This window comes from Cottoperca gobio, chromosome 21 (genome assembly GCF_900634415.1).
Source record: "Cottoperca gobio chromosome 21, fCotGob3.1, whole genome shotgun sequence".
Classification (NCBI taxonomy): Eukaryota; Metazoa; Chordata; class Actinopteri; order Perciformes; family Bovichtidae; genus Cottoperca; species Cottoperca gobio.
In genome coordinates, this window is record NC_041375.1 from 1,714,093 (window position 1) to 1,740,700 (window position 26,608).

The 26,608-nt window shown below is 39.8% G+C and overlaps 3 protein-coding genes and 1 pseudogene across 3 annotated transcripts; 2 read left to right on the forward strand and 2 right to left on the reverse strand.

Annotated features, from left to right (window-relative positions):
• LOC115026464 (protein ZBED8-like) overlaps window positions 1-21,200 on the reverse strand; it is a 37,310-nt pseudogene extending 16,110 nt beyond the window's left edge.
• On the reverse strand, window positions 3,073-4,223 carry LOC115026198 (trace amine-associated receptor 13c-like). The gene is made up of 2 exons (XM_029458888.1): window positions 4,054-4,223; window positions 3,073-3,892 (listed from the first exon to the last, which is right to left on the reverse strand). The coding sequence occupies exons 1-2, from the start codon at window positions 4,221-4,223 to the stop codon at window positions 3,073-3,075; spliced, it is 990 nt and encodes a 329-aa protein (XP_029314748.1).
• LOC115026196 (trace amine-associated receptor 13c-like) lies at window positions 8,125-9,375 on the forward strand. The gene is made up of 2 exons (XM_029458886.1): window positions 8,125-8,294; window positions 8,556-9,375. Exons 1-2 carry the CDS (start codon window positions 8,125-8,127, stop codon window positions 9,373-9,375), a joined length of 990 nt encoding a protein of 329 aa, XP_029314746.1.
• Window positions 21,201-21,722: 522 nt separating the features above from the next.
• LOC115026602 (trace amine-associated receptor 13c-like) lies at window positions 21,723-22,973 on the forward strand. The gene is made up of 2 exons (XM_029459475.1): window positions 21,723-21,892; window positions 22,154-22,973. The coding sequence occupies exons 1-2, from the start codon at window positions 21,723-21,725 to the stop codon at window positions 22,971-22,973; spliced, it is 990 nt and encodes a 329-aa protein (XP_029315335.1).
• The last annotated feature ends 3,635 nt before the right edge of the window (window positions 22,974-26,608 follow it).

The window sequence follows — 26,608 nt, forward strand, 5'->3', positions numbered from 1 at the left end:
CAATACTTTGGAACTTAGAAATCCAAACATTGATCCGTCCTACCTGACACACATGTGAGCTAAATTACGAAAGGATTGTGGGAAAACAGAGCATGTTAGCTAAGAGTGGCTAACATTAAACAAGATTTTAAAATATTTTTTAGAAAACAAGATTTTCTACGATGCATATACACAGACAGTGTGCTGTGTCGTCCACACAGAGAGGCACGACAGACAAATCAGTCTGAAGCATCCAGTAAAACTTCTCACAGCTGCTTCACTTCCCTGCTCTCCTTCAATTCCTCCAGAGCAGTGGTCTTCACTATTTTTTACGTGAGAGCCACATTGAGAGGACAAAGTCAATAGGAGAGTCACTTTTACCGCAAAGTATGAAAAGCTACATCCAGTCATAAAAAGCACGTCTGCTTATTAATCTGTCATCCCACCCAGAACATACAATATGCAATGCAGCCAACCAATGCATTCAATACAAGCAGGATTACCTTAATACTGGGATGATGTTGTCAAACTCTTAAACCAATATTTCTGCTGAAGCCAAAAAGCAGTTTCACAATCCATGTGATCTCAAAAGATGCCTCAGTTAATCGTTCAGCCGTATTAGTTGTCCTGTGTTTGAGCCTTTGTTGTCCAGAAACAGAAGAAAGCTGCTCTATTTTATTGTGCGTCGTTTAGAAATGCCGCTCCAAATGACTTAGCTTAAAACCAGAGAGGGTGTGTTTGCACATCAAGCACAAAGGGTTCGACTCACGGAGGACAAATACAAATTCCTCTGTCCACTTGTCTTGAAATTCCCTTTACTCGTCTTGTATGACTCCTACCTTTCTTTTTTTAATGGGTGCAGCTGTTGTCTGTCCACAAACCACATCTCCAGCATCTTCCTCTCGATTCCGCTTTGGTTTGATGCTCCAAAGACAAATCTTAATGTTCCTCGTTTGTCACGCTTTGTTTCTGTCCAACTGGTGTGCAGCTTTTTTTAATATGAAATCGATCCGTTGTATATCTGTAGAATCACACGCGAACTAGCATGTAATGGTGAAACGAGTCGACCGGAGCCAAACTAACATGAGTTTGAAGTGCCAGGCTGGTCGTAGTATCCTCCAATTTAAATGTACAAATTTAGCGATATAAATTATTTTTTAGCAAATGTCCATATTCATAAGCATGCTTATGTTAACATATTTTAGTAATGTGTAAATCAGTTACTACATCTGTAACCAGTGAAGAACACATAGCTCTGTGAACATAGTCAATGTAGCATCACAAGCTAGCATGACATAACATTTTAGATATTTTTCATCAAGATATCTTTTATAAATGTAGATATTACTTTGATTTATTAATGTCTGTGTGCTCCAGTTGTCAGAGTTATGTTCACACACCAAAACTGATTTAATTCCCTTAAAAGCTGTTCAAGTGTCAGAGCCATTCTTCTGTGAACTTGGCTGACAAGGCTTTTATCAATAAATGCAGTTTGAGGTACTTTAATGAAGGAAATATGCATAAACAAGTAGAATAAGGAACTGCGGACATGTGTGTGCACCTGCTATATTTACATTTGTATGTTTAAGTTTGACAGCTGGAATGTTTCCTTTCAAACAAATGACATGAGATGTATTTGTTTTGTTTCAGGCACCTCAACTAAACTGTCTAAAAGGAGACTAAGATCAGGGTTTATCCAGAGTATGGTATTGTATTTTATCCAAATATATGTTTAGAAAATGCACTGAAAGGTTGTCAGATGTTGTCTTTGATCCTTACAGTATGGGATCTACTGTATGTGCATTTATAATATCTGTGAGACTGACACTGTCTCCATCTGCTGTCCATTGTCAGTGTTACATCTACAATGCTGCTGTCCTTAGAGACAACATAAAGTGTGAATATTATAAGGTGTACATACATAACTAGTGTGCATTCTTTTTCCTATCTTGTTTTAATTTTCAAACCTAGTTTTTAATAATTGTTATGTAAGGCAAGCACATGAAAGTTAGCCTTCAGGGCTTTCTGTCAGAAAGGGTGTATTTTAACCCAAACCTTCATCTTTTCCTAAACCAAACTAAGTAGTTTTGTTGCTTAAACTTAAGGATTTTTCTTGCAGAAAGCCATGATGATTAACTTCTACTATGTGCACATAGAAACACATTAGATATACAAGAACAATTTCAATTATGATTTGAAGTTGTGTCCAAATTTGAAGCGCTTTTACATGCCACACATTGAAGATGAGCTCATCCAGATATGAGTGCAATAGTTTTGGGCCTTTATGTCTAGTCTTTCTGCTAACGCAGGTTTTCTGATGGGGAATTTAATTCTCTGACTTGCCTGACCTGAGCACACTTCAACATCTCAAGGTGTTTACTGAATAACATGGTTTCTTTCGCTGTATATATATTTTTAAGGTTTTTTCAACATGTTGAAACTTCAGAATGATGAACTGTACAATTGTATTGCAAATGTGTAGTCCTAACATAGTATGCACATATTGCAGAAAGTATTATTTAATTATTTTTATACAATCATTTATTCTTCAGAGAAATTGAAGTTTCACTACGACAGACCCACCTCAATAACATCAGCATTCATATCATAATTACAAAGCATAGGTGCAGTGGGATTCTCTTAGCACTGCGGTTGTCTTTTCTTAAGTCCTTAAGGCAAAAAATAAACTATTAATGTACTATACCCTGTTACTAATCTTCCACTAAGATCCCAAAGCAGAAGTATTCACTGATATTCCTCAGCTAAAACATTCAGCTATTGAAATGAATAACACTACCACACTGGGAATTAATGTTTCAGATTATACTGACACTACATGAATGCAGCACAAAAGCCCTGACACAAAGTCAACAAAAGTGAAAGATTATTTGTGCATCAGCCCTGTGACAAACACACAGACACACTGAGCTGAAAACATAACTTCCTTGGCAGAGGTAATGACAGAAGCATGTTGGATTATACTTTCAGATGAAGTCATGACAATGAACACAATGATTGTCTGATAGTGAACATGATTCATGAAGGTTTGACAATATAAACATATAAGAACAACGCTGTTTCTCCAGTCTGTCTCTACAGTATTTTAGCATCACAAGAGTCAGGCCGAAGTATCTTAAAGGTAACAATGTGTTTGATAGATTTTCTAAACCAGGGGTAAAAGAAGGCATAGATCACTGGGTTTAGACAAGAGTTAAAATACAGCAGCCAGACTGCAACAAGTGAGGATGAACTACTGTCTTCAATATCCTCACCTTTCATGGATGGAGAGTAATATGGAAAAAAACACATTAGAAACACAACTACAACAATACCTAGAGTCCTGGCTGCTTTCAGCTCAGATTTCTTAGCAGTTCCACCAACTGAACGCTGGAGTGTAACAGCTGCAATATGAGAGCGCATGGCTCGAGCCTGAGACACAGCCACCACAAACACTCTCATATACAGAACTATGATGACAGTAACGGGGCCAATAAAGGTAAAGACAAAGTCAACAGCTCCTGTGATATCGTTAAGGACAACTACACACTCTCCATAGCAGGAATTATATGAATCAGGTTGTCTCAGAAAGTCCTTTAAATTGAGACAATTATAGAGAAAAGAGCAAATCCAACAGAGACAAACACAGACTTTTGTTCTGTTCAGAGTAACTCTGGTGGTGTAACGTAGAGGGTCACAAATAGCCAAATAACGATCAATTGATATGAGCACCATGTTTCCAACTGAAGAAGATGTAATGAAAAAACATACAACATAATACAGAGCACACATTAGGTCACCCAGGAACCAGCAAGCATCTGTTAAAATGATTCCAACAGGCATTAGCAGGAGGCCCACGAAGAAGTCTGAGACAGCCAGGGAGAGGATGAGGAGGTTGGTGGGGGTGTGGAGCTGCCTGGAGAGGAAGAATATCATTACGTATGAGGTTATCATCAATAGTAGATTTACAACAGATTTAATATTAACAAAAACATTCATATGTAAAAGAAGACATGTAGGCCTAATTATTTTAAACATCTAAAATGACAATATATAATCTTAAACGTGTGTCTCTGCCTGAAGTGGGAGATAGAGATGATGACCAGCAGGTTGAGAGCTACAGTGGGCAGAGAGATGAAGGACACCAGGGTGTAAGTGAGCATGGCATGTAACTGAGATGGCATGGGTTTCCTGCAGGAATTGTTGAGTTGTGGAAAGCAGAGTTCAGCTCCTTCTGAAGTCTCCATCTGCAGAGGGAGGTGGTGAGAAGCTGCTGAGTTCTGGCAAAGCTCTCTGTTATACAGCTGATTTATCTCTTCTCGTCTCTCATGCCACACTACTGCTATGTTCTTCTCCAGCAAAGACTGAAGTCCCTCCTCTGTACTTTGTTTTCTGTAGTTACTAAGACAATGTCAGCCGTGTGTCGGCCGTGTCTGAAAACAGTGTGACCTTAGACGTGTTGACCCCACGGCATCATGATTCTTGAACGTGGTTCATGAAGGTTTGAAATTATAAACATACACGTTGTTTCTTCAGCCATTACACCTTTTGAATTTACTTCATTGACTCGATTACAACAGTATAGCAAAGATTGGTGACTCCAACCCTACATTATTACATAATATTATGATATAATACGACAGACCAACAGGAACTGAATGAAGAATATTAAACTACAAAACATTTACAACCCCATCCTCCGTGTTTTAGGAATATCAGACATTCCTGATCATGATCTGTAATGTAATCATAGATAAGGAAAAAACACACAAAGACATACACAAGTTGAAACAAATAAATATTTGAAGGCAAAATACAATTAATTTTATTTGACCTTTCACGCTGATCTAACATGTTGTAATAATAGGAAGTTTTGCTGAATGTTGAGTTTGATACAGGAAATGAGGGTTTGTGGAGGTGTCACCTCTCTTCCCGCTCCTTACTCCTGTTGCTCACACCGTGACGAAACATATCCGTACTGTCCTGCATTAGTTCGATGCTCTGTGTTTAGTGTCCTGTAAGTCTGTAACTTGTATGGTGCTGTTGCCATTTGATCAAGTCTCTCTTGAAAATGAGACCCTGTTTCTTAATGAGTTTTCTTTACCTGTATAAATAAAGGCTAAAAAATCTATAAAAATAAATGCTATTTCACTCATTTGTGTATAAAGGTATACATATGCATATATATATATATATATATATATATATATATATATATATATATATATATATATATATATATATATATATATATATATATATATATATATATGTATATATAGGTATATTAGTTTGTCATAGGAACACAGGTTGGCATCTATTTTGTTGAGTGATTGTTTAATTAATTTGAATTCAATTGATAAGGGTTTTATTCAGTGGTTTGTGTCAAATGTTTGGTGCAATCTGCACCTGAAACAGAGCAACTTTCAAATACAAAAGAATTAAACATGCGAAGTAAGCATATCAACTCTAATCCTGTGAAAAGGACAAATAAATCAAATCAGATTGCTTCACAAAAAGGAGTGATCAGCTCTTTACACCAGTGATACTGGACCCCTCGACAGAAGTCTATAAGACTACAAGCAAGCCACAGATCATCTCTTCTCGTGTTTCTTCTTCTTACCGCTTCTCCTCGTCAAACGACCCAAACCCCAGCCACAGAGAGGGTGAGATGTTAATTATGGCTATCAATTGTTCCTTTAGATGGGTGGTTGTGGAGGTTGTGTCCACAGCCAGGTAAAAAATACAGAAGGAGAGAAGGGATGGGGAAAACAAACAGTTTATTGTCCAACAGACACTGCGAAACAAATGCTTCTCAGCAGTACAGTACAGTACAGGTCATTTAGCAGACGCTCTTATCCAGAGTGACTTACAGTGAACTAACTACAGGGACAGTCTCCCTGGATCAACTCAGGGTTAAGTACCTTGCTCAGGGGTACAATGGTACAGCCCTGGTATTGAACTTACGACCTATTGGTTTGGAAGGCGTATCACCACCCGCCACCAGCACTGGGCCGGGCCCACTCTGCCAATCTTCCAAAATCGGCCGAGGTCGGGCGTGTTCAGGGTGGTATGGCCGTAACCCGCTCTCATCGACCCTCCAGGGCCCAGTCTACTGCAAGAGACCAGAACCAGGTTACCAGCAGCATTGTGTTTCTGATGACTTGATTCTGTCCAGCTGTCTGATCCCAAGCTGAGCCACTCCCACTCTTCGCCTGACTCATTTCAAAGTTGGCATCCTTCATACAGTGGAGCCACTGAAGCAGGGCATGGTCCAACTAGAGGGTGAAGGCACGTCGCAGAAGATAATGACGCAAGGTGCCGCACCTGCCTGCCACCTAAATGGTACCCCAGATACCGTACCTCCCTTCGCCCAACCGCATACTTCTTCAGGTTAGCCGTGAGCCACGCTCTCCTTTGGGACTCTAGCACTGCCCCCAACTGCTGCACATGCTTCCTCCATGTCTCGCTGTGGATGATGACATCATCTAGGTAGGCCGCAGTGTGTGCAGAATGGGGATGCAGCACCCGGTCCATGAGCCGCTCGAACGTGGCTGGGATTCCAAATAACTCGAATGGAAGCATCACAGATTGGTACAATCTGTACGGAGTGGAAAGGGCTGTTTTTTCCTTGGACTCTGGAGACAGAGGAATCTGCCAGTAGCCCTTGGTTAAATCCAGTGTCGTGTAAAAACTAACCGTGCCCAGCCGATCCAGCAGTTAGTCGACCCAGAGGCATCGGGTAGGGATCGAATTTGGACACCTCATTCACCCTGCGATAGTCCACACAGAACCACACTGACCCATCGGGTTTGCACCAGCATGCCGGGGAAGAAACAGCCGCTGTTGGACTCTTCTATTACCCCCATCTCTAGCATGGCCAGAAGCTCCGGCTGAACAATTTTCTTCTTGCATTCAGGCAGCCGATAGGGCCGTGACCACACCAAGGCCTGCAGAACAAACAAAGGAAAGACAACAAATATGGCAGATTCAAACATTGTCGCCAGCACCTCTGTCATTTACCTGTATTCTCTGAACAAAAAATGTAGGCGGGAACTTTGAACATCTTTGTTCTATCTGAACACATGTATTGAGACCAGAAGCTAAGAACTATATTTAAAGCAAATCGTAAAATATATTGTACGTGATCTGTGCAGGATAATAGTGTCGGGTTAGAAAAGGGGGTTAGTTTTACATGCAAGGCCTTGTGTCTGCGTGAAGCAATACCAACATCAACTTAGCAGTGCGGTTGACAGAAGTTAAAGCTAAACAGTCTTGGAAGCTGTGATAGGCCGAGTTAACAGTCAGTCCACAGATGGTTACTTAACCTTCTGGTGATTCTGTGGGTTGTGGAAGATCCAGAATGGAAAATTTTATGGTTCCAGTGTCTTTATCTGTGAACCTGACACCTGACTCTCCTTGCATTTTGCCTCTTTGAGTATGAATAGTAGGAATTGTTGAGTTGTGTAAAGCAGAGTTCAGCTCCTTCTAAAGTCTCCATCTGCAGAGGGAGGTGGTGAGAAGCTGCACCAGAGTTCTGGCAAAGGTGAAAGGTCAAATGAAATTAATTGTATTTTGCATTCAAATATTTCTTTGTTTTAACTTGTGTAAGTCTTTGTGTGTGTTTCCTTATCTATGATTACATTACAGATCATGATCAGGAATGTATGATGCTCCTAAAGCACGGAGGAAGAGGTTGTAAACTTTTTGTAGCTTAACATTCTTCATTCAGTTCCTGTTGGTTTGTCCAATTAAAGATATCATAATATTTTGTAATAATGTAGGGTTGGAGTCACCAATCTTTGCTATACTGTTGTAATTGAGTCACTGAAGTAAATTCAAAAGGTGTAATGGCTGAAGAAACAACGTATATGTTTATATTTTCAAACCTTCATGAATCACGTTCACTATCAGAATCATGATGCCGTGGGGTCAACACCTCGAGGGTCACACTGTTTTCAGACACGGCCGACACACGGCTGACATTGTCTTAGTAACTACAGAAAACAAAGTACAGAGGAGGGACTTCAGTCTTTGCTGGAGAAGAAAATAGCAATAGTCTGGCAAGAGAGATGAGAAGAGATAAATAAGCTGTATAACAGAGAGCTTTGCCAGAACTCAGCAGCTTCTCACCACCTCCCTCTGCAGATGGAGACTTCAGATGGAGCTGAACTCTGCTTTCCACAACTCAACAAATCCTGCAGGAAACCCATGCCATCTCAGTTACATACCATGCTCACTTACACCGTGCTGTCCTTCATCTCTCTCCTCACTGTAGCTCTCAACCTGCTGGTCATCATCTCTATCTCCCACTTCAGGCAGAGAAACACTTTCATTCTAAGATTATATGTTTTCATATTAGATGTTTAAAATAATTAGGCCAACATGTCTTCTTTTACATATGAATGTTTTAGTTAATATTAATTCTCTTTTGAAATATTAAGTATTCAAACATGATGTTGTGTGACATAACATTTTGAATAATTTCATGTCAATAAGAATGTCCTTTGTTCTACTGCTGTTACTAACAAGCTACTATTGATGATAACCTCATACGTGATGATATTCTTCCTCTCCAGGCAGCTCCACACCCCCACCAACCTCCTCATCCTCTCCCTGGCTGTCTCAGACTTCTTCGTGGGCCTCCTGCTAATGCCGGCTAGAATCATTTTAACAGATGCTTGCTGGTTCCTGGGTGACCTAATGTGTGCTCTATGTTATGTTGTAAGTTTTTTCATTACATCTTCTTCAGTTGGAAACATGGTGCTCATATCAATTGATCGTTATTTGGCTATTTGTGACCCTCTACGTTACACCACCAGAGTTACTCTGAACAGAACAAAAGTCTGTGTTTGTCTCTGTTGGATTTGTTCTTTTCTCTATAATGTTCTAATTGTAAAGGACTTTCTGAGACAACCTGATTCATATAATTCCTGCTATGGAGAGTGTGTAGTTGTCCTTAACTATATCACAGGAGCTGTTGACTTTGTCTTTACCTTTATTGTCCCCGTTACTGTCATCATAGTTCTGTATATGAGAGTATTTGTGGTGGCTGTGTCTCAGGCTCGAGCCATGCGCTCTCATATTGCAGCTGTTACACTCCAGAGTTCAGTTGGTGGAACTGCTAAGAAATCTGAGATGAAAGCAGCCAGGACTCTAGGTATTGTTGTAGTTGTGTTTCTAATGTGTTTTTTTCCATATTACTCTCCATCCATGAAAGGTGAGGATATTGAAGAGAGCAGTTCATCCCTACTTGTTGCAGTCTGGCTGCTGTATTTTAACTCTTGTCTAAACCCAGTGATCTATGCCTTCTTTTACCCCTGGTTTAGAAAATCTATCAAACTCATTGTTACCTTTAAGATACTTCGGCCTGACTCTTGTGATGCTAAAATACTGTAAAGACAGACTGGAGAAACATTGTAGATACATACAACCTAGTTTCCAGCTCGGTTTGTCAGTCAGTTTGTCACAGGGCTGTAAAATAGTCAATTTCACGATATGCCTTTTGTGCTCTAATATGTATACATTGTAGATAAGTTTGTTTCAGTTATATTTCCACTGTGCTAGCAGAAGGTTCTAAACCGTATAACAACAATATTTTTAGTAGGTTTTGTTTGCATTAGTGCAGTTTCAGTAATATGATTTATACACGCACAACTACATTGCGCGTTGTTTCTGTTTTGTATCAAGTGCTGACAGCTGTGTGACTCTTCAACATCTCCCCTCTCTACTCACTGTCTTTTAAAATGCATGAACACAGATACACAGTTTGTCTCCTCACCCAGACTGGCTTACATTCTGTATGATGATTGAACCTTTTTTAAGCAGAGAATAAATACTCCAAAGACAATTGTTCTCTCAATAACGTTTATTTCAGTATTATAGACTTCACTAGTAATTTGTATGAAGACTTAACAAAGCCTTCCGCAACAGCTGATGAACTAATTGTTTTTCACTTGTGTTGACTTTGTGTCAGGGCTTTTGTGCAGCATTCATGTAGTGTCAGTATAATCTGAAACATTAGTTCCCACTGTGGCAGTCCCACTTCATGTCAATAGTTGAGTGTTTTAGCTCAGTGACAGTGGATACTTTTGCTTTGGGAGCTTAGTGTAAGATTAGTAATAGAGTACAGTACATTCATTGTGTTTCTTAGCAACATAAAAGGTATTTATCAGCAGGCAGGTAACAGGCAGACAGAAAACAGCATTGAAACTTTGATGATCTGACAACTGAACAAAAGACATTTTAGCAGGTTACATTGTAGATATAACACTGACAACGGACAGCAGAGGGAGACAGTGTCAGTCTCACAGATATTATAAATGCACATACAGTAGATCCCACACTGTAAAGATCAAAGACAACATCTGACATTTGTTGATTTTAGGATTTTTAACCTTTCAGTGTATTTTCTTAACATATATTTGGATACAATAGAATAACATATTCTGGATAGACCCTGATCTTAGTCTCATTTTAGACAGTTTAGTCAGGTACAGTAGAAATATTTGAAGAGTAACAATACGTTTGTTGGATTTTAAAACTAGGGTTGGAATATTTGTGTGTATTTTTTTTGGCCTTATTAGTATCCTTCTCTTGCAGGTCAAAATCCTGTGATATTTTATTTTTATATTAAATGACTGTAATGAGTTGTTTTTATTGAGACATACTTAGGTCGACAGCTACTGAGCTGTACTAACAATCATCAATGTCTGCAGCAGGTATTCGTCCCAATATAGACGAACACAGATAACTCTTCTAATCAAATCAAATCAAATTTATTTGTATAGCCCAATATCACAAATTATACATTTGTCTCAGTGTGCTTTACAGACTGTACAGGTTACAACATCCTCTGTCCTTAGACCCTCTGTCCTTAGACCCTCTGTCCTTAGACCCTCGCATCGCACAAGGAAAAACTTCCTAAAAGAAACCCCAAAATTAAAGGGGAAAAAATGGAAGAAACCTCAGGGAGAGCAACTGAGGAGGGATCCCTCTCCCAGGACGGACAGACGTGCAATAGATGTCGTGTGTACAGGATAAACAACATAGTACAAATACAACATTTGACAGAAATTATGTTGTGTTGAAAAAAGAGAAAGAAATAGAAAGTTTGGATGAATCCAGGAAAATGTCAATAAGGCTTCCCGGTGTCCAGCAGGACCAGGTCAGCAGGCGCAGCCACGATTCATGATCCTGACGTAATCTTTATCTTCTCACGTTTACAGGGATGTTGTGAGACAATGAGACAAACTAGAACAAAAGCATCCTGTAATCACTGTCTGAAGGTGGACTGGTGATATTGCAAACATGTGAGTGAGGGTGTGGAGCTGCCAGAAACAAAACAAACGCATCTCATGTCATTTATTTGAAAGGAAACCTTCCAGCTGTCAAACTTAAACATACACATGTAAATATAGCAGGTGCACACACATGGCCACAGTTCCTTATTCTACTTGTTTATGCATATTTCCTTTTAATGATTTTTCATTAAAGTACCTCAAACTGCATTTATTGATAATTACAGCATGAAGTTAAAGTCCATCAAGGCCTTGTTAGCCAAGTTCACAGAAGAATGGCTCTGACACTTGAACAGATTTTAAGGGAATTAAATCAGTTGTGGTGTGTGTGAACACGACTCTGACAACTGGAGCACACAGACATTAATAAATCAAAGTAATATCTACATTTATAAAAGATATCTTGATGATATTTTGCGTCTCTAAAAATGTAATGTCATGCTAGCTTGTGATGCTACATTGACTGTTCACAGAGCTATGTGTTCTTCACTGGACAACGTTACAGATGTAGTAACTGATTTACACATTACTAAAGTCTTTACTATCAGACATTTCTTAAGTTTAAGTGATGCAACCTGATTTAGAAAATGACTAGTTTCAAACTATAGAAGAACTTACAACGAACTATGTTGCATCATGTGTTGATGTGTGGACTTTACATCATATGTTTGCGTTGGATAATGGAGGCTTCTCTTTACACCTCTGATTGGAATTATCCCTCGGATATTAGAGTTTTCAAACATCTGACAAGAATACAAGAAGGTATGAAGAGAGAGAGCAAGAGAGCAATAACTTTGTGTGAAGTATCCTGATGGCTCCTTGCACACAGTACAACCAGCTTATTCTGCTATGGCACGGTCTGGGACACACACTGCAGTGAACTTGATCAAGTTTAGGTTGACAGGAGAAATAATTCCTAACTTTTTTCAAGAATCTCACACATAATAATAATCTGTATCCTACAATATGCTTTTTTATCCATCTATCTCTCTTTCTCACACGCACACACACACACACACACACACACACACACACACACACACACACACACACACACACACACACACACACACACACACACACACACACACACACACACAGGGGGAGGGAGGAGAAACTGCAGGCTAGGCCAAAGTGGAGGACTTGACAAAACGGTTTACCTGCTAAATATAGACTCTCATTGAGACCTAACATACCTGTCAATTAACAGATTAACCTAAACAAAGCATTAAAGTCGTTCCTTTGCGTCCCATATGTCCAAGTCAGCCACTTGAATCTTTACATTGTTCCAAGTTTGGCTAACCTAATAAAGCTTTAGTGCATTATTTTCAGAGTCAAGGTACACTGGAGGGATTTTGTTGGCTATGGTCTGATTAGTGAGAGATTGTATGATATTCCCCTGTTAGGGCTCACCTGTAGAGAAGTCAGTACATGTGCTGTGCACAGTTTCAGAACTACCTGATTAAGATAATAAATAAAAAAGTCAACCAACCTTTCAACACCAGAGACACACTGTTTGTAATCAGTCTGTGGTTACAGGGGTGTGGTCAGCGCACTGTAACATTGATGTGTGACCAGTGTTGTATTGCAGGGTATACAGCACAGGCCTACTTATTTTTCAGTTTTCATTGCGTATTCCATACTTCTAAACCAACCAAAATACTGGACCATAGACTACTTGCAAGATGAGAGAATAGTTATCCAATTTTCATGTGTGAAAAGACCAGGGAATAAGGAATAGTTCACCCAAAATGCAAAATGTAGATATCTCACCCTGTTGTCCGTGGGCCAGTATTGATTGAAAAATGTCTATCTTTTCTGTAGCTAATGTCAAGCAGTAGAAGTTAGAAGAAGTTAAGTGCCATGTTCCAAATACTACTAAATGCAATAGTCTTCTGACATAACACAGGACGTTTACACTGTGCTGGAAGGGCCACTTCTGCAAATTTGCAATAGCTGCGACCACATAGGAGAATGCATCTACGCATTTATGCATTCACAAACATACACACCTCCAAAACACTTGACCTCCAAGCCAAATTTCAGGTGGAAAAATTGTGTTGCTCGACCGACAAGACTAGCGAGTTGGTGGTGATCTAAGTTGTTTTTCAATTTGGATATTTCCGTTAGTACACTTCAATGTAGTACACTGTATACACTATGCACTTACTTGCGTAGTGCGTGAATTTCGACAGAGTAGTGTTTCAAATCGCACATGGCTGTTGTGCACTCACCTGAAATGACGATTGCCGCTGTTAGGCAGCTAGCTTGCTAACTAGCAGAGCTATCGTTTGACAGCTAAATTACTGACTAAAGTGATGGCTTCTCTCCGACACCTACCTAAAATGGCGTCGGTTGATGGTGAGTGTTCAGCGTACCACACTTAACTTTTCTGAACGTTATGAGTGTACCATCCCTGCACTCATAGTGCACTGCATTTTGCTATACTTCTCAGTGTGAACACACTTATACACTTAACATAGCAAGTATGAGTAGACAGCTACGCAAATTGAGACACAGCACTGGTAAAAATGTGTATAGTATTGCACTTAATGAAGCATCAACTACTGTACGATAACTTCTGCATCCTAAAACTTTATTTATTTAGGAGAATCTAGAGGTGAATGAACTGTTAGGTGCATCTGAATGTGCAGTGACCATGTCTTTCTTCATGTGACTATTTAGGCAAACAACAGTCAAATTATCTACAAGAACACCATCATGAGAGGGAACCTCTCTGCATTTGGTTTAATCAACCGTCAAAGCCCAGTGCATATTGACTTCTCCTGTTATTACAGTCAGCCGGATATCAAGAGCTTGGCCTTCAGACTCAAACACAAGTGTGTGGTGGGTGTACAGTATGTAGCTCCAGAGATGTCACCTTTTTGTTACCAAGAAAAGGCTGAGCTTCACTTGTTTTTTTGTGTACAGACTGAAGCCGAACATAGTTAGGAATTATCTTTGCTTTTCAGCTCTATGATCCAGCAGATGACTTCTGGAGAATGGAATTACAATCGGAGCATGAAGGCCTACGCCGACGCTGACCGTACCAACCGTATCCAGACACCGACATCCAACTGAACGAGAAAATCTGGGTAGAGCTTAAGACGGAGGGGTTGGATGAAAAAATGGTTGTTGTGGTGACTGACTCCTGCTGGGCAACCGATCAGCGTTCGCCAAGTGGAAGTCTGAGATATGACCTCATCATCCAAGGGTAAGACACGCAGAAATGCTCGTGGTGATTAAACCTGTCTTTGTTGTTGTTGTTCTTTCATGTCTGCTTATTTTTTTTGAGCAGCTGCCCTAACCCTGCTGACCAGACGGTGAAAGTGGAAGGCAATGGATTGGGAACATCCAACTACTTCTCTTTCAACGTGTTCCAGTTTGTTGGGAAGACTAGTGACGTTTACTTGCACTGCAAATTAGAGCTGTGTGTCATGGCTCTAATTGCTAAATATATTCTCCTTCATGCACAAATAAACATGTATGTTGTCAAATTTAAGAATATTAATCTCTCTGTCTTTTAACTGCTTCACAGAGGTGCGGCAAAGATGTAAGAGGGCGTAGATCTGCCATGTCGAAATATGAGGACAAAAACCTTGCCTTCGTCAGCATGGCCTGGACTAATTAGGTTAGCTGATTCCTACTTTCGACTTCCACAACTTCTGACCTCACTTTGAGATAAACGACTTTGCCTTCTTTAATATGATTAGGGGAAACAACAGATTATCTGCAATGTCTTCCTTGAGAAAAACATTAAGGGTTATAGGAAATGGCTGGAGGTTCTAAGTGAAACATGCATTTAGTCTGTTACATCCTTTCAGTTAGGACAAGGAAGAAAGGGAAGCAACTCTTCAAGTCACCGGTGCCCCAATTAGAGCATGGTTCGTTGAAAGGTGAGCTTCAAGGCTACCTAAAAAGGAGTACTTCAACCTTGAAAAGACCAGTTTTATATTAATTACTCACTGTATTTACTCACCGTAATTACCTTTAATTCATGAAGAAAACTTTGTTTTTCACAAAGAATCCAAAAACAGGGAAAGGTCTTGATGAATTGAAGTAAATGGGGGTTTAACAGCAAAATTAAATGTATCTGTTAACAAACTCTCACACATGTGCAGTATAATCCAAATTCTCATTTATCCAGTCCAATTCACCCAAAAACATGCATTTTCGCTGAAACCGTACTTACAATCTCCGCACGTAAGAGCACCGCGCCTGTGCAAGTGTGAGCAGATGACTGGATAAATAACACCTACATTTTCTTGGATTAACACAGTGGTTCCCAAAATGGGCCCCCTACGGGCGGCGCAATGATATTGCAGGGGGGGCGCTGCAAGTCTTGAGCCCTGCTAGCATAACATAGACAAGTTTGTGACAGGGCTCCCAGGGGGGGCTCGAAAATCTACAAAAGGGGGGCCATGCAGAAAAAGTTTGGGAACCACTGGATTAACTAGTGTTAAATACTTGAAATCTTCCTTTCAGATACATTTTGAACTAATAAAGAAATGTGGGATTCATTTGCGGTTAACTATGGACAATCATGCGATTAATCGCAACTAAATATTTGAATCGATTGACAGTTTATACGATTTCTGTATAAGAGTACAATAACAATCAGAGGAGATACAGTGTGGTTTGAGTCGTGACACATGACGAGATGATGGGAAGAAACAAACATCCCAAGGACCTTAGAAATCAAACCAACAAACACAAACATCAACCTTTTTGTTTCTGCACCTTCAAACTTCTTCTATAGGTGGCTTTTTTTAATAAGTAAATATAAAAGCCACTGTTACATGTAACAACATATTCCCAAAGATAAAAGATTTACTGAAAGAAGTCAGAGGTTACTGATTTACGACAAGTACAAGTATCAGCATAATCACAAATAGTATTGTTTGTTCCATTTTTTACTTGTTTTTACCACTTGTTTAGAGAGGACACATTTGTATTATATAGTGATAATAACTAACCATAACTTGTGTTTGGTGATCTTCTTAGGTTTCCATGGACATTCGGACTGACATTGAGCACAAAACCCAAAATGAGAAGAAGATGAAGAGTCTGAGTTGCTGTGAATCTTTACAAACACATATAATTGTTATAACCAGACTCATGCACTGATCTTTTTCTCGCCGCATTTGTTTGGTCTTATTTTTGATTTTTTTTTTTAGGGTGGTTTGCATTGGAGAGCTGTTGAGTTGATTATCAGCATCTGACGCGGCTGGAAGAAAGCACCAGTATTACTTTATAATTGAACAGATAAACATGGACACGAACATATCTGGGCAAATCTTGTAAGGAACATGTTTCAGTAGAAGTTGTGGCTGGTGATTTACAGACTGCAGGATAAACAGAACTTCAAAGTTAATTGTGTAAGTTTGTGTAAATGAATATCAGCTTTATGAGGGAGGGTGACAGTCCCACAATGTTCCTGTAGGGCTTTCTTTTGAAATGGACTTGTACATTCTTCTGACCAGGTTTGGACACAGTTCCAAGATCTTGCAAACAATGTGGGAATTATTTAAGATTTAAATGTGTAACCTTCAGTCTGTGGCCTCAACAAGATGATGGTGTATAATCAATACAAAGCATAAATGTATGGGAATATAACATTAGCTTTGTGTTTTCTTTTGTTATAAACAATAGTGACTCCATTACAGACATAATTCCTTTTTGACCTAATTCTTCTTTAGTTTTCTTGTCGTAATTTCTTTATTTTGTTGAACACATTAGAACATTTTATCTCAATAGTTGTTTGTTTTGTTTGGAAAATATCCTTTCGCTTACGTGTGGCCATCACAAGCACGCACACACACACACAACACACACACACACACACACTCATTAAGTCCCACTGGGCTCTGAGCGACTGTGTATCGCCCATCACCTGCTCCTATTGGCTGTGTAGCTCTCTGGCTAAGAACATCTTCACACCTGCGTTCATTAGTGTCACATGATGACACGACTGCAATCAGAGGTGTTGCCCTAACACTGAACAAGCTGTAACATCAACATATGATGCAATCTTTGCTAAATACACTAACAATTCAAAGTAAACAGTAAAAACATTTGTGACGAAACCTCGACACATTAGCACATGATGCAATCACCCCAAACACAAACAGATGAACTTATGTTGTCACTTATCACTTATGTTGCACCAGTTGCATCAAACGGCCAGAAGTTATCATTCTAAGACACAGAAATATCTTCTTCTTCCTCTGTGTGAATGTATTCTGCTTCTGATTATAACACACTGCGTTTGGTATGTTCGGCTAATTGCAATAGTAAATTGGAATATGTTGTTTTTTATATTTATAAAATCTTAAACTTAAATTGTTCAGAACGACTGAACCTGAATATAAGCCATGTAAAATATGATGTGATTTTACTATACAGTTTTGAGAATATGAAAAAAACTCACCTCAAAATACATTACACATAGTAAACATAGTAACATAGTATAAAACACAGTAAATGTACTTGCTTCCCTGTGTTCAATTTGTTGTTTTCTATTGCAAAATCCTTTTACATGATAACCTGAGGCAACCAGGCAGGTGTAATTCCTGCTATGGAGAATGTGTGTTAAAAATCACAGAGGTTTTTGATCTTGTTTACCTCTTTATTATTCCCATTACTGTCATCATAGTTCTGAATATGAGGGGGTTTTGAAGCATGTGGGGACAGCTGCTTGGGCCTGTGACAGGTTGAAGATGTCAGTAAGCTGCCCAGCACAGGCCCTGAGCATGTATTCGGGTATACCATAGGGCTCCCTTACGTGCATTGTACTATTAGACTATGGCACCAAGCTAGCTTGTTTCAGCAGGGCCCCATGCTACCAACTCGATATTGTACCCAATACCATGGTAAAGCTATCGTTTCAGGAGCCTCATATCAGAAATTGATGGTCCCTCCGACGGGTCTGGCGAGGCATTTGATGGTGTTCATTCCGAGGGAGAGGATGATGACTCTCCAACTGTTTTTTCACCTCGCCTTGCAGTGCACCATGTGCTGTCCAGGCAGAAGAGAGAGGTCTAGGCATCCCAAGAAAGAGAAATATCGCTTATCGAATACGTTCATGTCAATAAGAATGTCCTTTGTTCTACTGCTGTTATTAACAAGCTACTATTGATGATAACCTTATACGTGATGATATTCTTCCTCTCCAGGCAGCTCCACAGCCCCACCAACCTCCTCATCCTCTCCCTGGCTGTCTCAGACTTCTTCGTGGGCCTCCTGCTGATGCCGGTTGGAATCCTTTTAACAGATACTTGCTGGTTCCTGGGTGACCTAATGTGTGTACTGTGTTATGTTGTAAGTTTTTTCATTATCTCTTCTTCAGTTGGAAACATGGTGCTCATATCAATTGATCGTTATTTGGCTATTTGTGACCCTCTACGTTACACCACCAGAGTTACTCTGAACAGAACAAAAGTCTGTGTTTGTCTGTGTTGGATTTGCTCTTTTCTCTATAATTGTCTCATTTTCAAGGACTTACTGAGACAACCTGATTCATATAATTCCTGCTATGGAGAGTGTGTAATTGTCCTTAACTATATCACAGGAGCTTTTCCTAGAAGCATCATGGGTAAGCTTGGATTTCTTCTCTACGTGTTTACATTGTATTTAGCTTATTCTTCAATCGTGTTTACATTTTATTTGGCTAGTTTTTAGTGTGTAATCATCGCTCTTCTAGTTATGGGATTTGGACACCAAAATTGTGTGGTGAAAGGATGTTCAAACAGTGGGAGAAAGCTAAATAAATGGGCAGAATCTCATTGTGAGCTTCACGATTGCACTCGTTTGATGAAATATTGTGACTGCAAGCCCCCGTTCGAACTATTTCCATTTCTAACAGCACTAAAGAACAATGATAGCATGGACCAAAGCTGTAAAGAGACAGGATTACAATGGGAAGTCTTGGGAGCCCAAGAAATCTTTGCGGATTTGCAGTGAGCATTTCATGCAAGGAAAACCAACAAATGAATTCCCTGATCCTGAACTGGACCTGGGGTGTGTAGTCTATCTACTTGATTCATATATTGACAAATGTACTTTCTATATCCAAACACGCGTATCCAAACACAAGCATAACGACAACACAAAAGAACAGAACGGCCTGACCACCATGATATGATTTTACATTACATTTACTATAAGACAAAAGCAGAATACGTCAGTCAAAAAATCTCCATGTAAGTTATGAGTGAACATTGTTGCTGACATGTGCAAACTTAGCACTGAGTGAACATGTGAACATTGTTGCAGTGCAAATTTACATTTTGGGAATTACTATGTGTCAGCTTTAATCTCACCTCATGAGATGGGTGGGCATTATGTCCATTTCAACTCGTGCAGTCCAGCGATCAACATTCCATGCGCGGATGTTATCATTCAGTGACATGATACTTGTGTTTTCACCTTGCAATGATATGTTAAGTCCGTTCAGTCTGTCAAGTATGCAAGACAAATATGTTAGCCTTGTTAACCAGGGTCAGTCAGGTGGTCCGCGACCCATGCTCCATCAGAAATAAGCGCACCTCGTCCCGCAGTTCATACCGGCGGCTGAGAACACTTCCCCGGGAAAGCCACCTGACTTCTGTGTGGTACAGCAGGCCCTGATGATGAGTGGCGAACAGCCTGGTGTTGAGTGGACGTGATTTTATGTAGTTGACCATTTTTATCGCAGTCTCAAGAACACTTTTAAGCTCTGGGTCGAGCGCTTTACTCACAAGAGCTTCTCTGTGGATAATACAGTGCGTAAAGTTTACTTGGGGCGCCACTTGTAAGACTCTTGCTTTTAGTCCTTTCTTTTCCCCCAGCATTGCTACAGCACCGTATGTACACACACAGATGCACTCATCCCAAGATAGTCCCGCTTCTTTTATTTTGTTGTCAAGTTTTGTGAACATTTCCTCGCCTGTGCACTTAACCTCCAGCGGGGACAAAACAGCATGTCCTCGTTAAGATTTCCCTCAAAACAGTATCTGACGAAAACAAGCAGCTGGGCAGAGTTTGATACATCTGTGGATTCATGTAACTGCAAAGCATATTTCCCTTTCTTCACTCTGTCAATCAGATGACACTTTATGTCCTGGGCCATGTCCGTGATGCGGTGGGATATGGTCCTGTCAGACAGCGGCACTGCTTCTAGCTCCTGCGCCTGTTTATCCCCATGCATTGTCCGACTCATAGCGATAGCAGCAGGTTTTATTAGGATTTCCCCGATTGTGTGTGGCTTTTTTGCCTGTGCAATTAAATATGCCACCTCATATGATTCCTATTGGGCCAGAAGTCGATGGCCTTTCTGACGGCGGTTCTCCGCTCTCCTCTGCTGCCTTCTCCGCTGGCCTCTCTGCCTTGTCTTTGGTCGGAATTAAAACGTTTAATTTTGAAAAATAATGTCCTATAGGCTTAAAAACTAGTGTATTGATTTGGGCTGTTCGGAAGAAATCTGCACACTGACATGTGTGTGTGACATCTGTGATGTTTACTGTGGCGCTGTAAAGTGACCTTTCACCTGAAAATGATAATGTCGTTAATCTGTCGTAATCACCTCAGGAGTCACATCAAGAGGATTCTGACAATCATCTCGCGACCCCTCTGCGTCTTGCAACCCCCCGAAAGTCCACTTTGGGAACCCCTGATGTAGGGTATGAAAAGACACTACACTGGATAAAGGCCCAATTTTATTGGGCCGGTATTTGCACGGATGTGAAACGGTGGTGTGCGTACTGCCACGAATGTCAGCTGGTTAACCCAACAGCCATCCCAAAAGCAACGTTGCGCATTTTTTGGACAGAGTTGGACACAAGAGAAATTTCTATGCGTTGAGTTTGCCTGTAAAGGCTGAACCTGAGTTTAATAAAATGTTGTGTTTTCTACCCTCCTCTCCTTCCGTCCAAAGGGTATTTCCATGATGTCTTTGTGTGTTTTTTCCTTATCTATGATCAGGAATGTGTGATGATTGAAAAACACGGAGGATGGGGTTGTAAGGTTTTTGTAGCTAATATTCTTCATTCAGTTCCTGTTGGTTTGTCCTAATAAAGATATCATAATATTATGTAATAATGTAGGGTTGGAGTCACCAATCTTTGCTACACTGTTGTAATCGAGTCAATGAAGTAACTTCAAAAGGTGTAATGGCTGAAGAAACAACGTGTATGTTTATATTTTCAAACCTTCATGAATCACGTTCACTATCAGAATCATGATGCCGTGGGGTCAACACCTCGAGGGTCACACTGTTTTCAGACACGGCCGACACACGGCTGACATTGTCTTAGTAACTACAGAAAACAAAGTACAGAGGAGGTACTTCAGTCTTTGCTGGAGAAGAACATAGCAGTAGTCTGGCATGAGAGATGAGAAGATATAAATCAGCTGTATAACAGAGAGCTTTGCCAGAACTCAGCAGCTTCTCACCACCTCCCTCTGCAGATGGAGACTTCAGAAGGAGCTGAACTCTGCTTTCCACAACTCAACAATTCCTGCAGGAAACCCATGCCATCTCAGTCAGATGCCATGCTCGCTTACACCGTGCTGTCCTTCATCTCTCTGCCCACTGTAGCTCTCAACCTGCTGGTCATCATCTCTATCTCCCACTTCAGGCAGAGAAACACTTTAATTCTAAGATTATATGTTTTCATATTAGATGTTTAAAATAATTAGTCCTACATGTCTTCTTTTACATATGAATGTTTTAGTTAATATTAATTATGTTGTAAAATATTAAGTATTCAAACATGATGTTGTGTGACATAACATTTTGAATAATTTCATGACAATAAGAATGTCCTTTGTTCTACTGCTGTTACTAACAAGCTACTATTGATGATAACCTCATACGTGATGATATTCTTCCTCTCCAGGCAGCTCCACACCCCCACCAACCTCCTCATCCTCTCCCTGGCTGTCTCAGACTTCTTCGTGGGCCTCCTACTGATGCCTGTTAAAATCTTTTTAAACGATGCTTGCTGGTTCCTGGGTGACCTAATGTGTGCTCTGTATTATGTTGCAGATTTTATCATTATCTCTTCTTCAGTTGGAAACATGGTGCTCATATCAATTGATCGTTATTTGGCTATTTGTGACCCTCTACGTTACACCACCAGAGTTACTCTGAACAGAACAAAAGTCTGTGTTTGTCTGTGTTGGATTTGTTCTTTTCTCTATAAATGTCTAATTTTCAAGGACTTACTGAGACAACCTGATTCATATAATTCCTGCTATGGAGAGTGTGTAATTGTCCTTAACTATATCACAGGAGCTGTTGTCTTAGTCTTTTCCTTTATTGTCCCCATTACTGTCATCATAGTTCTGTATATGAGAGTGTTTGTGGTGGCTGTGTCTCAGGCTCGAGCCATGCGCTCTCATATTGCAGCTGTTACACTCCAGCGTTCAGTTGGTGGAACTGCTAAGAAATCTGAGCTGAAAGCAGCCAGGACTCTAGGTATTGTTGTAGTTGTGTTTATAATGTGTTTCGTTCCATATTTCTCTCCATCACTGAAAGGTGAGGATATTGAAGAGAGCAGTTCATCCTCATTTTCGGTACTCTGGCTGCTGTATTTTAACTCTTGTCTAAACCCAGTGATCTATACCTTCTTTTACCCCTGGTTTAGAAAATCTATCAAACTCATTGTTACCTTTAAGATACTTCGGCTAGACTCTTGTGATGCTAAAATACTGTAGAGACAGACTGGAGAAACAGCGTTGTTCTTATATGTTTATATTTTTAAACCTTCATGAATTATTTTCACTATCAGACAATCATTGTGTTCATTGTCATGACTTCATCTGTAAGTATAATCCAACATGCTTCTGTCATTACCTCTGCCAAGGAGGTTATGTTTTCAGCTCGGTTTGTCAGTCAGTTTGTCACAGGGCTGTAAAATAGACAATTTTACGATATGCCTTTTGTGCTCTAATATGTATACATTGTAGATAAGTTTGTTTCAGTTATATTTCCACTGTGCTAGCAGAAGGTTCTAAACCGTATAACAACTAATTTTTTTAGTAGGTTTTGTTTGCATTAGTGCAGTTTCAGTAATATGATTTATACACGCCCAACTACGTTTCTGTTTTGTATCAAGTGCTGACAGCTGACTCTTCCACATCTCCCCTCTCTACTCACTGTCTTTTAAAATGCATGAACACAGATACACAGTTTGTCTCCTCACCCAGACTGGCTTACATTCTGTATGATGATTGAACCTTTTTTAAGCAGAGAATAAATACTCCAAAGACAATTGTTCTCTCAATAACGTTTATTTCAGTATTATAGACTTCACTAGTAATTTGTATGAAGACTTAACAAAGCCTTCCGCAACAGCTGATGAACTAATTGTTTTTCACTTGTGTTGACTTTGTGTCAGGCTTTTGTGCAGCATTCATGTAGTGTCAGTATAATCTGAAACATTAATTCCCACTGTGGCAATCCCACTTCATGTCAATAGCTGAGTGTTTTAGCTCAGTGACAGTGGATACTTTTGCTTTGGGAGCTTAGTGTAAGATTAGTAATAGAGTACAGTACATTCATTGTGTTTCTTAGCAACATAAAAGGTATTTATCAGCAGGCAGGTAACAGGCAGACAGAAAACAGCATTGAAACTTTGATGATCTGACAACTGAACAAAAGACATTGCAGCAGGTTACATTGTAGATATAACACTGACAACGGACAGCAGAGGGAGACAGTGTCAGTCTCACAGATATTATAAATGCACATACAGTAGATCCCACACTGTAAAGATCAAAGACAACATCTGACATTTGTTGATTTTAGGATTTTTAACCTTTCAGTGTATTTTCTTAACATATATTTGGATAAAATAGAATACCATATTCTGGATAGACGCTGATCTTAGTCTCATTTTAGACAGTTTAGTCAGGTACAGTAGAAATATTTGAAGAGTACCAATACGTTTGTTGGATTTTAAAACTAGGGTTGGAATATTTGTGTGTATTTTTTTTTGGCCTTATTAGTATCCTTCTCTTGCAGGTCAAAATCCTGTGATATTTTATTTTTATATTAAAGGACGGTAATGAGTTGTTTTTATTGAGACATACGTAGGTCGACAGCTACTGAGCTGTACTAACAATCATCAATGTCTGCAGCAGGTATTCGTCCCAATATAGACGAACACAGATAACTCTTCTCACGTTTACAGGGATGTTGTGAGACAATGAACTAGAACAAAAGCATCCTGTAATCACTGTCTAAAGGTGGACTGGTGATATTGCAAACATGTGAGTGAGGGTGTGGAGCTGCCAGAAACAAAACAAACACATCTCATGTCATTTATTTGAAAGGAAACATTCCAGCTGTCAAACTTAAACATACAAATAAATATAAATATAGCAGGTGCACACACATGGCCACTTGTTTATGCATATTTCTTTTTAATGATTTTTCATTAAAGTACCTCAAACTGCATTTATTGATAATTACAGCATGAAGTTAAAGTCCATCAAGGCCTTGTTAGCCAAGTTCACAGAAGAATGGCTCTGACACTTGAACAGCTTTTAAGGGAATTAAATCAGTTGTGGTGTGTGTGAACATAACTCTGACAACTGGAGCACACAGACATTAATAAATCAAAGTAATATCTACATTTATAAAAGATATCTTGATGATATTTTGCGTCTCTAAAAATGTTATGTCATGCTTGTGATGCTACATTGACTGTTCACAGAGCTATGTGTTCTTCACTGGACAACGTTACAGATGTAGTAACTGATTTACACATTACTAAAGTCTTTACTATCAGACATTTCTTAAGTTTAAGTGATGCAACCTGATTTAGAAAATGACTAGTTTCAAACTATAGAAGAACTTACAAAGAACTATGTTGCATCATGTGTTGATGTGTGGACTTTACATCATATGTTTGCGTTGGATAATGGAGGCTTCTCTTTACACCTCTGATTGGAATTATCCCTCTGAGATTAGAGTTTTCAAACATCTGACAAGAATACAAGAAGGTATGAAGAGAGAGAGCAAGAGAGCAATAACTTTGTGTGAAGTATCCTGATGGCTCCTTGCACACAGTACAACCAGCTCCTTCTCAAGATATCAATGAAAGCGCACCAGCATGGGATGTGGTCGGAGGCTATGGCACGGTCTGGGACACACACTGTGGTGAACCTGGTCAAGTTTAGGTTGACAGGAGAAATAATTCCTAACTTTTTTCAAGAATCTCACACATAATAATAATCTGTATCCTACAATATGCTTTTTTATCCATCTATCTCTCTTTCTCACACGCACACACACACACACACACACACACACACACACACACACACACACACACACACACACACACACACACACACACACACACACACACAGGGGGAGGGAGGAGAAACTGCAGGCTAGGCCGAAGTGGAGGACTTTACAAAACGGTTTACCTGCTAAATATAGACTCTCATTGAGACCTAACATACCTGTCAATTAACAGATTAACCTAAACAAAGCATGAAAGTTGTTCCTTTGCGTCCCATATGTCCAAGTCAGCCACTTGAATCTTTACATTGTTCCACGTTTGGCTAACCTAATAAAGCTTTAGTGTATTATTTTCAGAGTCAAGGTACACTGGAGGGATTTTGTTGGCTATGGTCTGATTAGTGAGAGATTGTATGATATTCCCCTGTTAGGGCTCACCTGTAGAGAAGTCAGTACATGTGCTGTACACAGTTTCAGAACTACCTGATTAAGATAATAAATAAAAAAGTCAACCAATCAAAACAGGTCATTATTAGAGTTGATTTAATGTTCATTGTGTGTCTTTTGGGCTAACATTACATAATGTTGGGTTGGGTTTGGACCTCGGCATTATTGTACATTGTCGGCGCTTTTGACCTTGGTCATATGTGTATTAGAACAATTTTCTTGACCTCTCTCTCAGCCTTGGGAAATATGTGGCTGGGGTTTGGGTAGTTGTGGCAGGTTTCGGAGAACCAAAGGCAGACGAGAAAAAGTAGTAAGAAGAAGAAGCACGAGAAGAGGCAGCAACAGAAGAGCGTGATCTGGACAAAGCCAGACACTAAAGAAAGCTTTCTGTGTGGAGTTTGCCTGTAGAGGCAGAACCTGAGTTTAATAAAGTGTTGTGTTTTATACTCTCCTCTCCTTCCGTCCTTTTACCTGTGTGTGTGGACAGGGTATTTCCACATCTGGCGCCTGAACGAGGACTATGATGGAAGAAGAGACTCCGAAGAGCCCGCTGGGACCTCTCCGACCCGGCCATCGTCGATCGCCTTGTAGAAGATGACTACCGAAGGGGATCCAAAGGCTTTTCTGGGCATCTTTGAGGGCACCGCGGCGG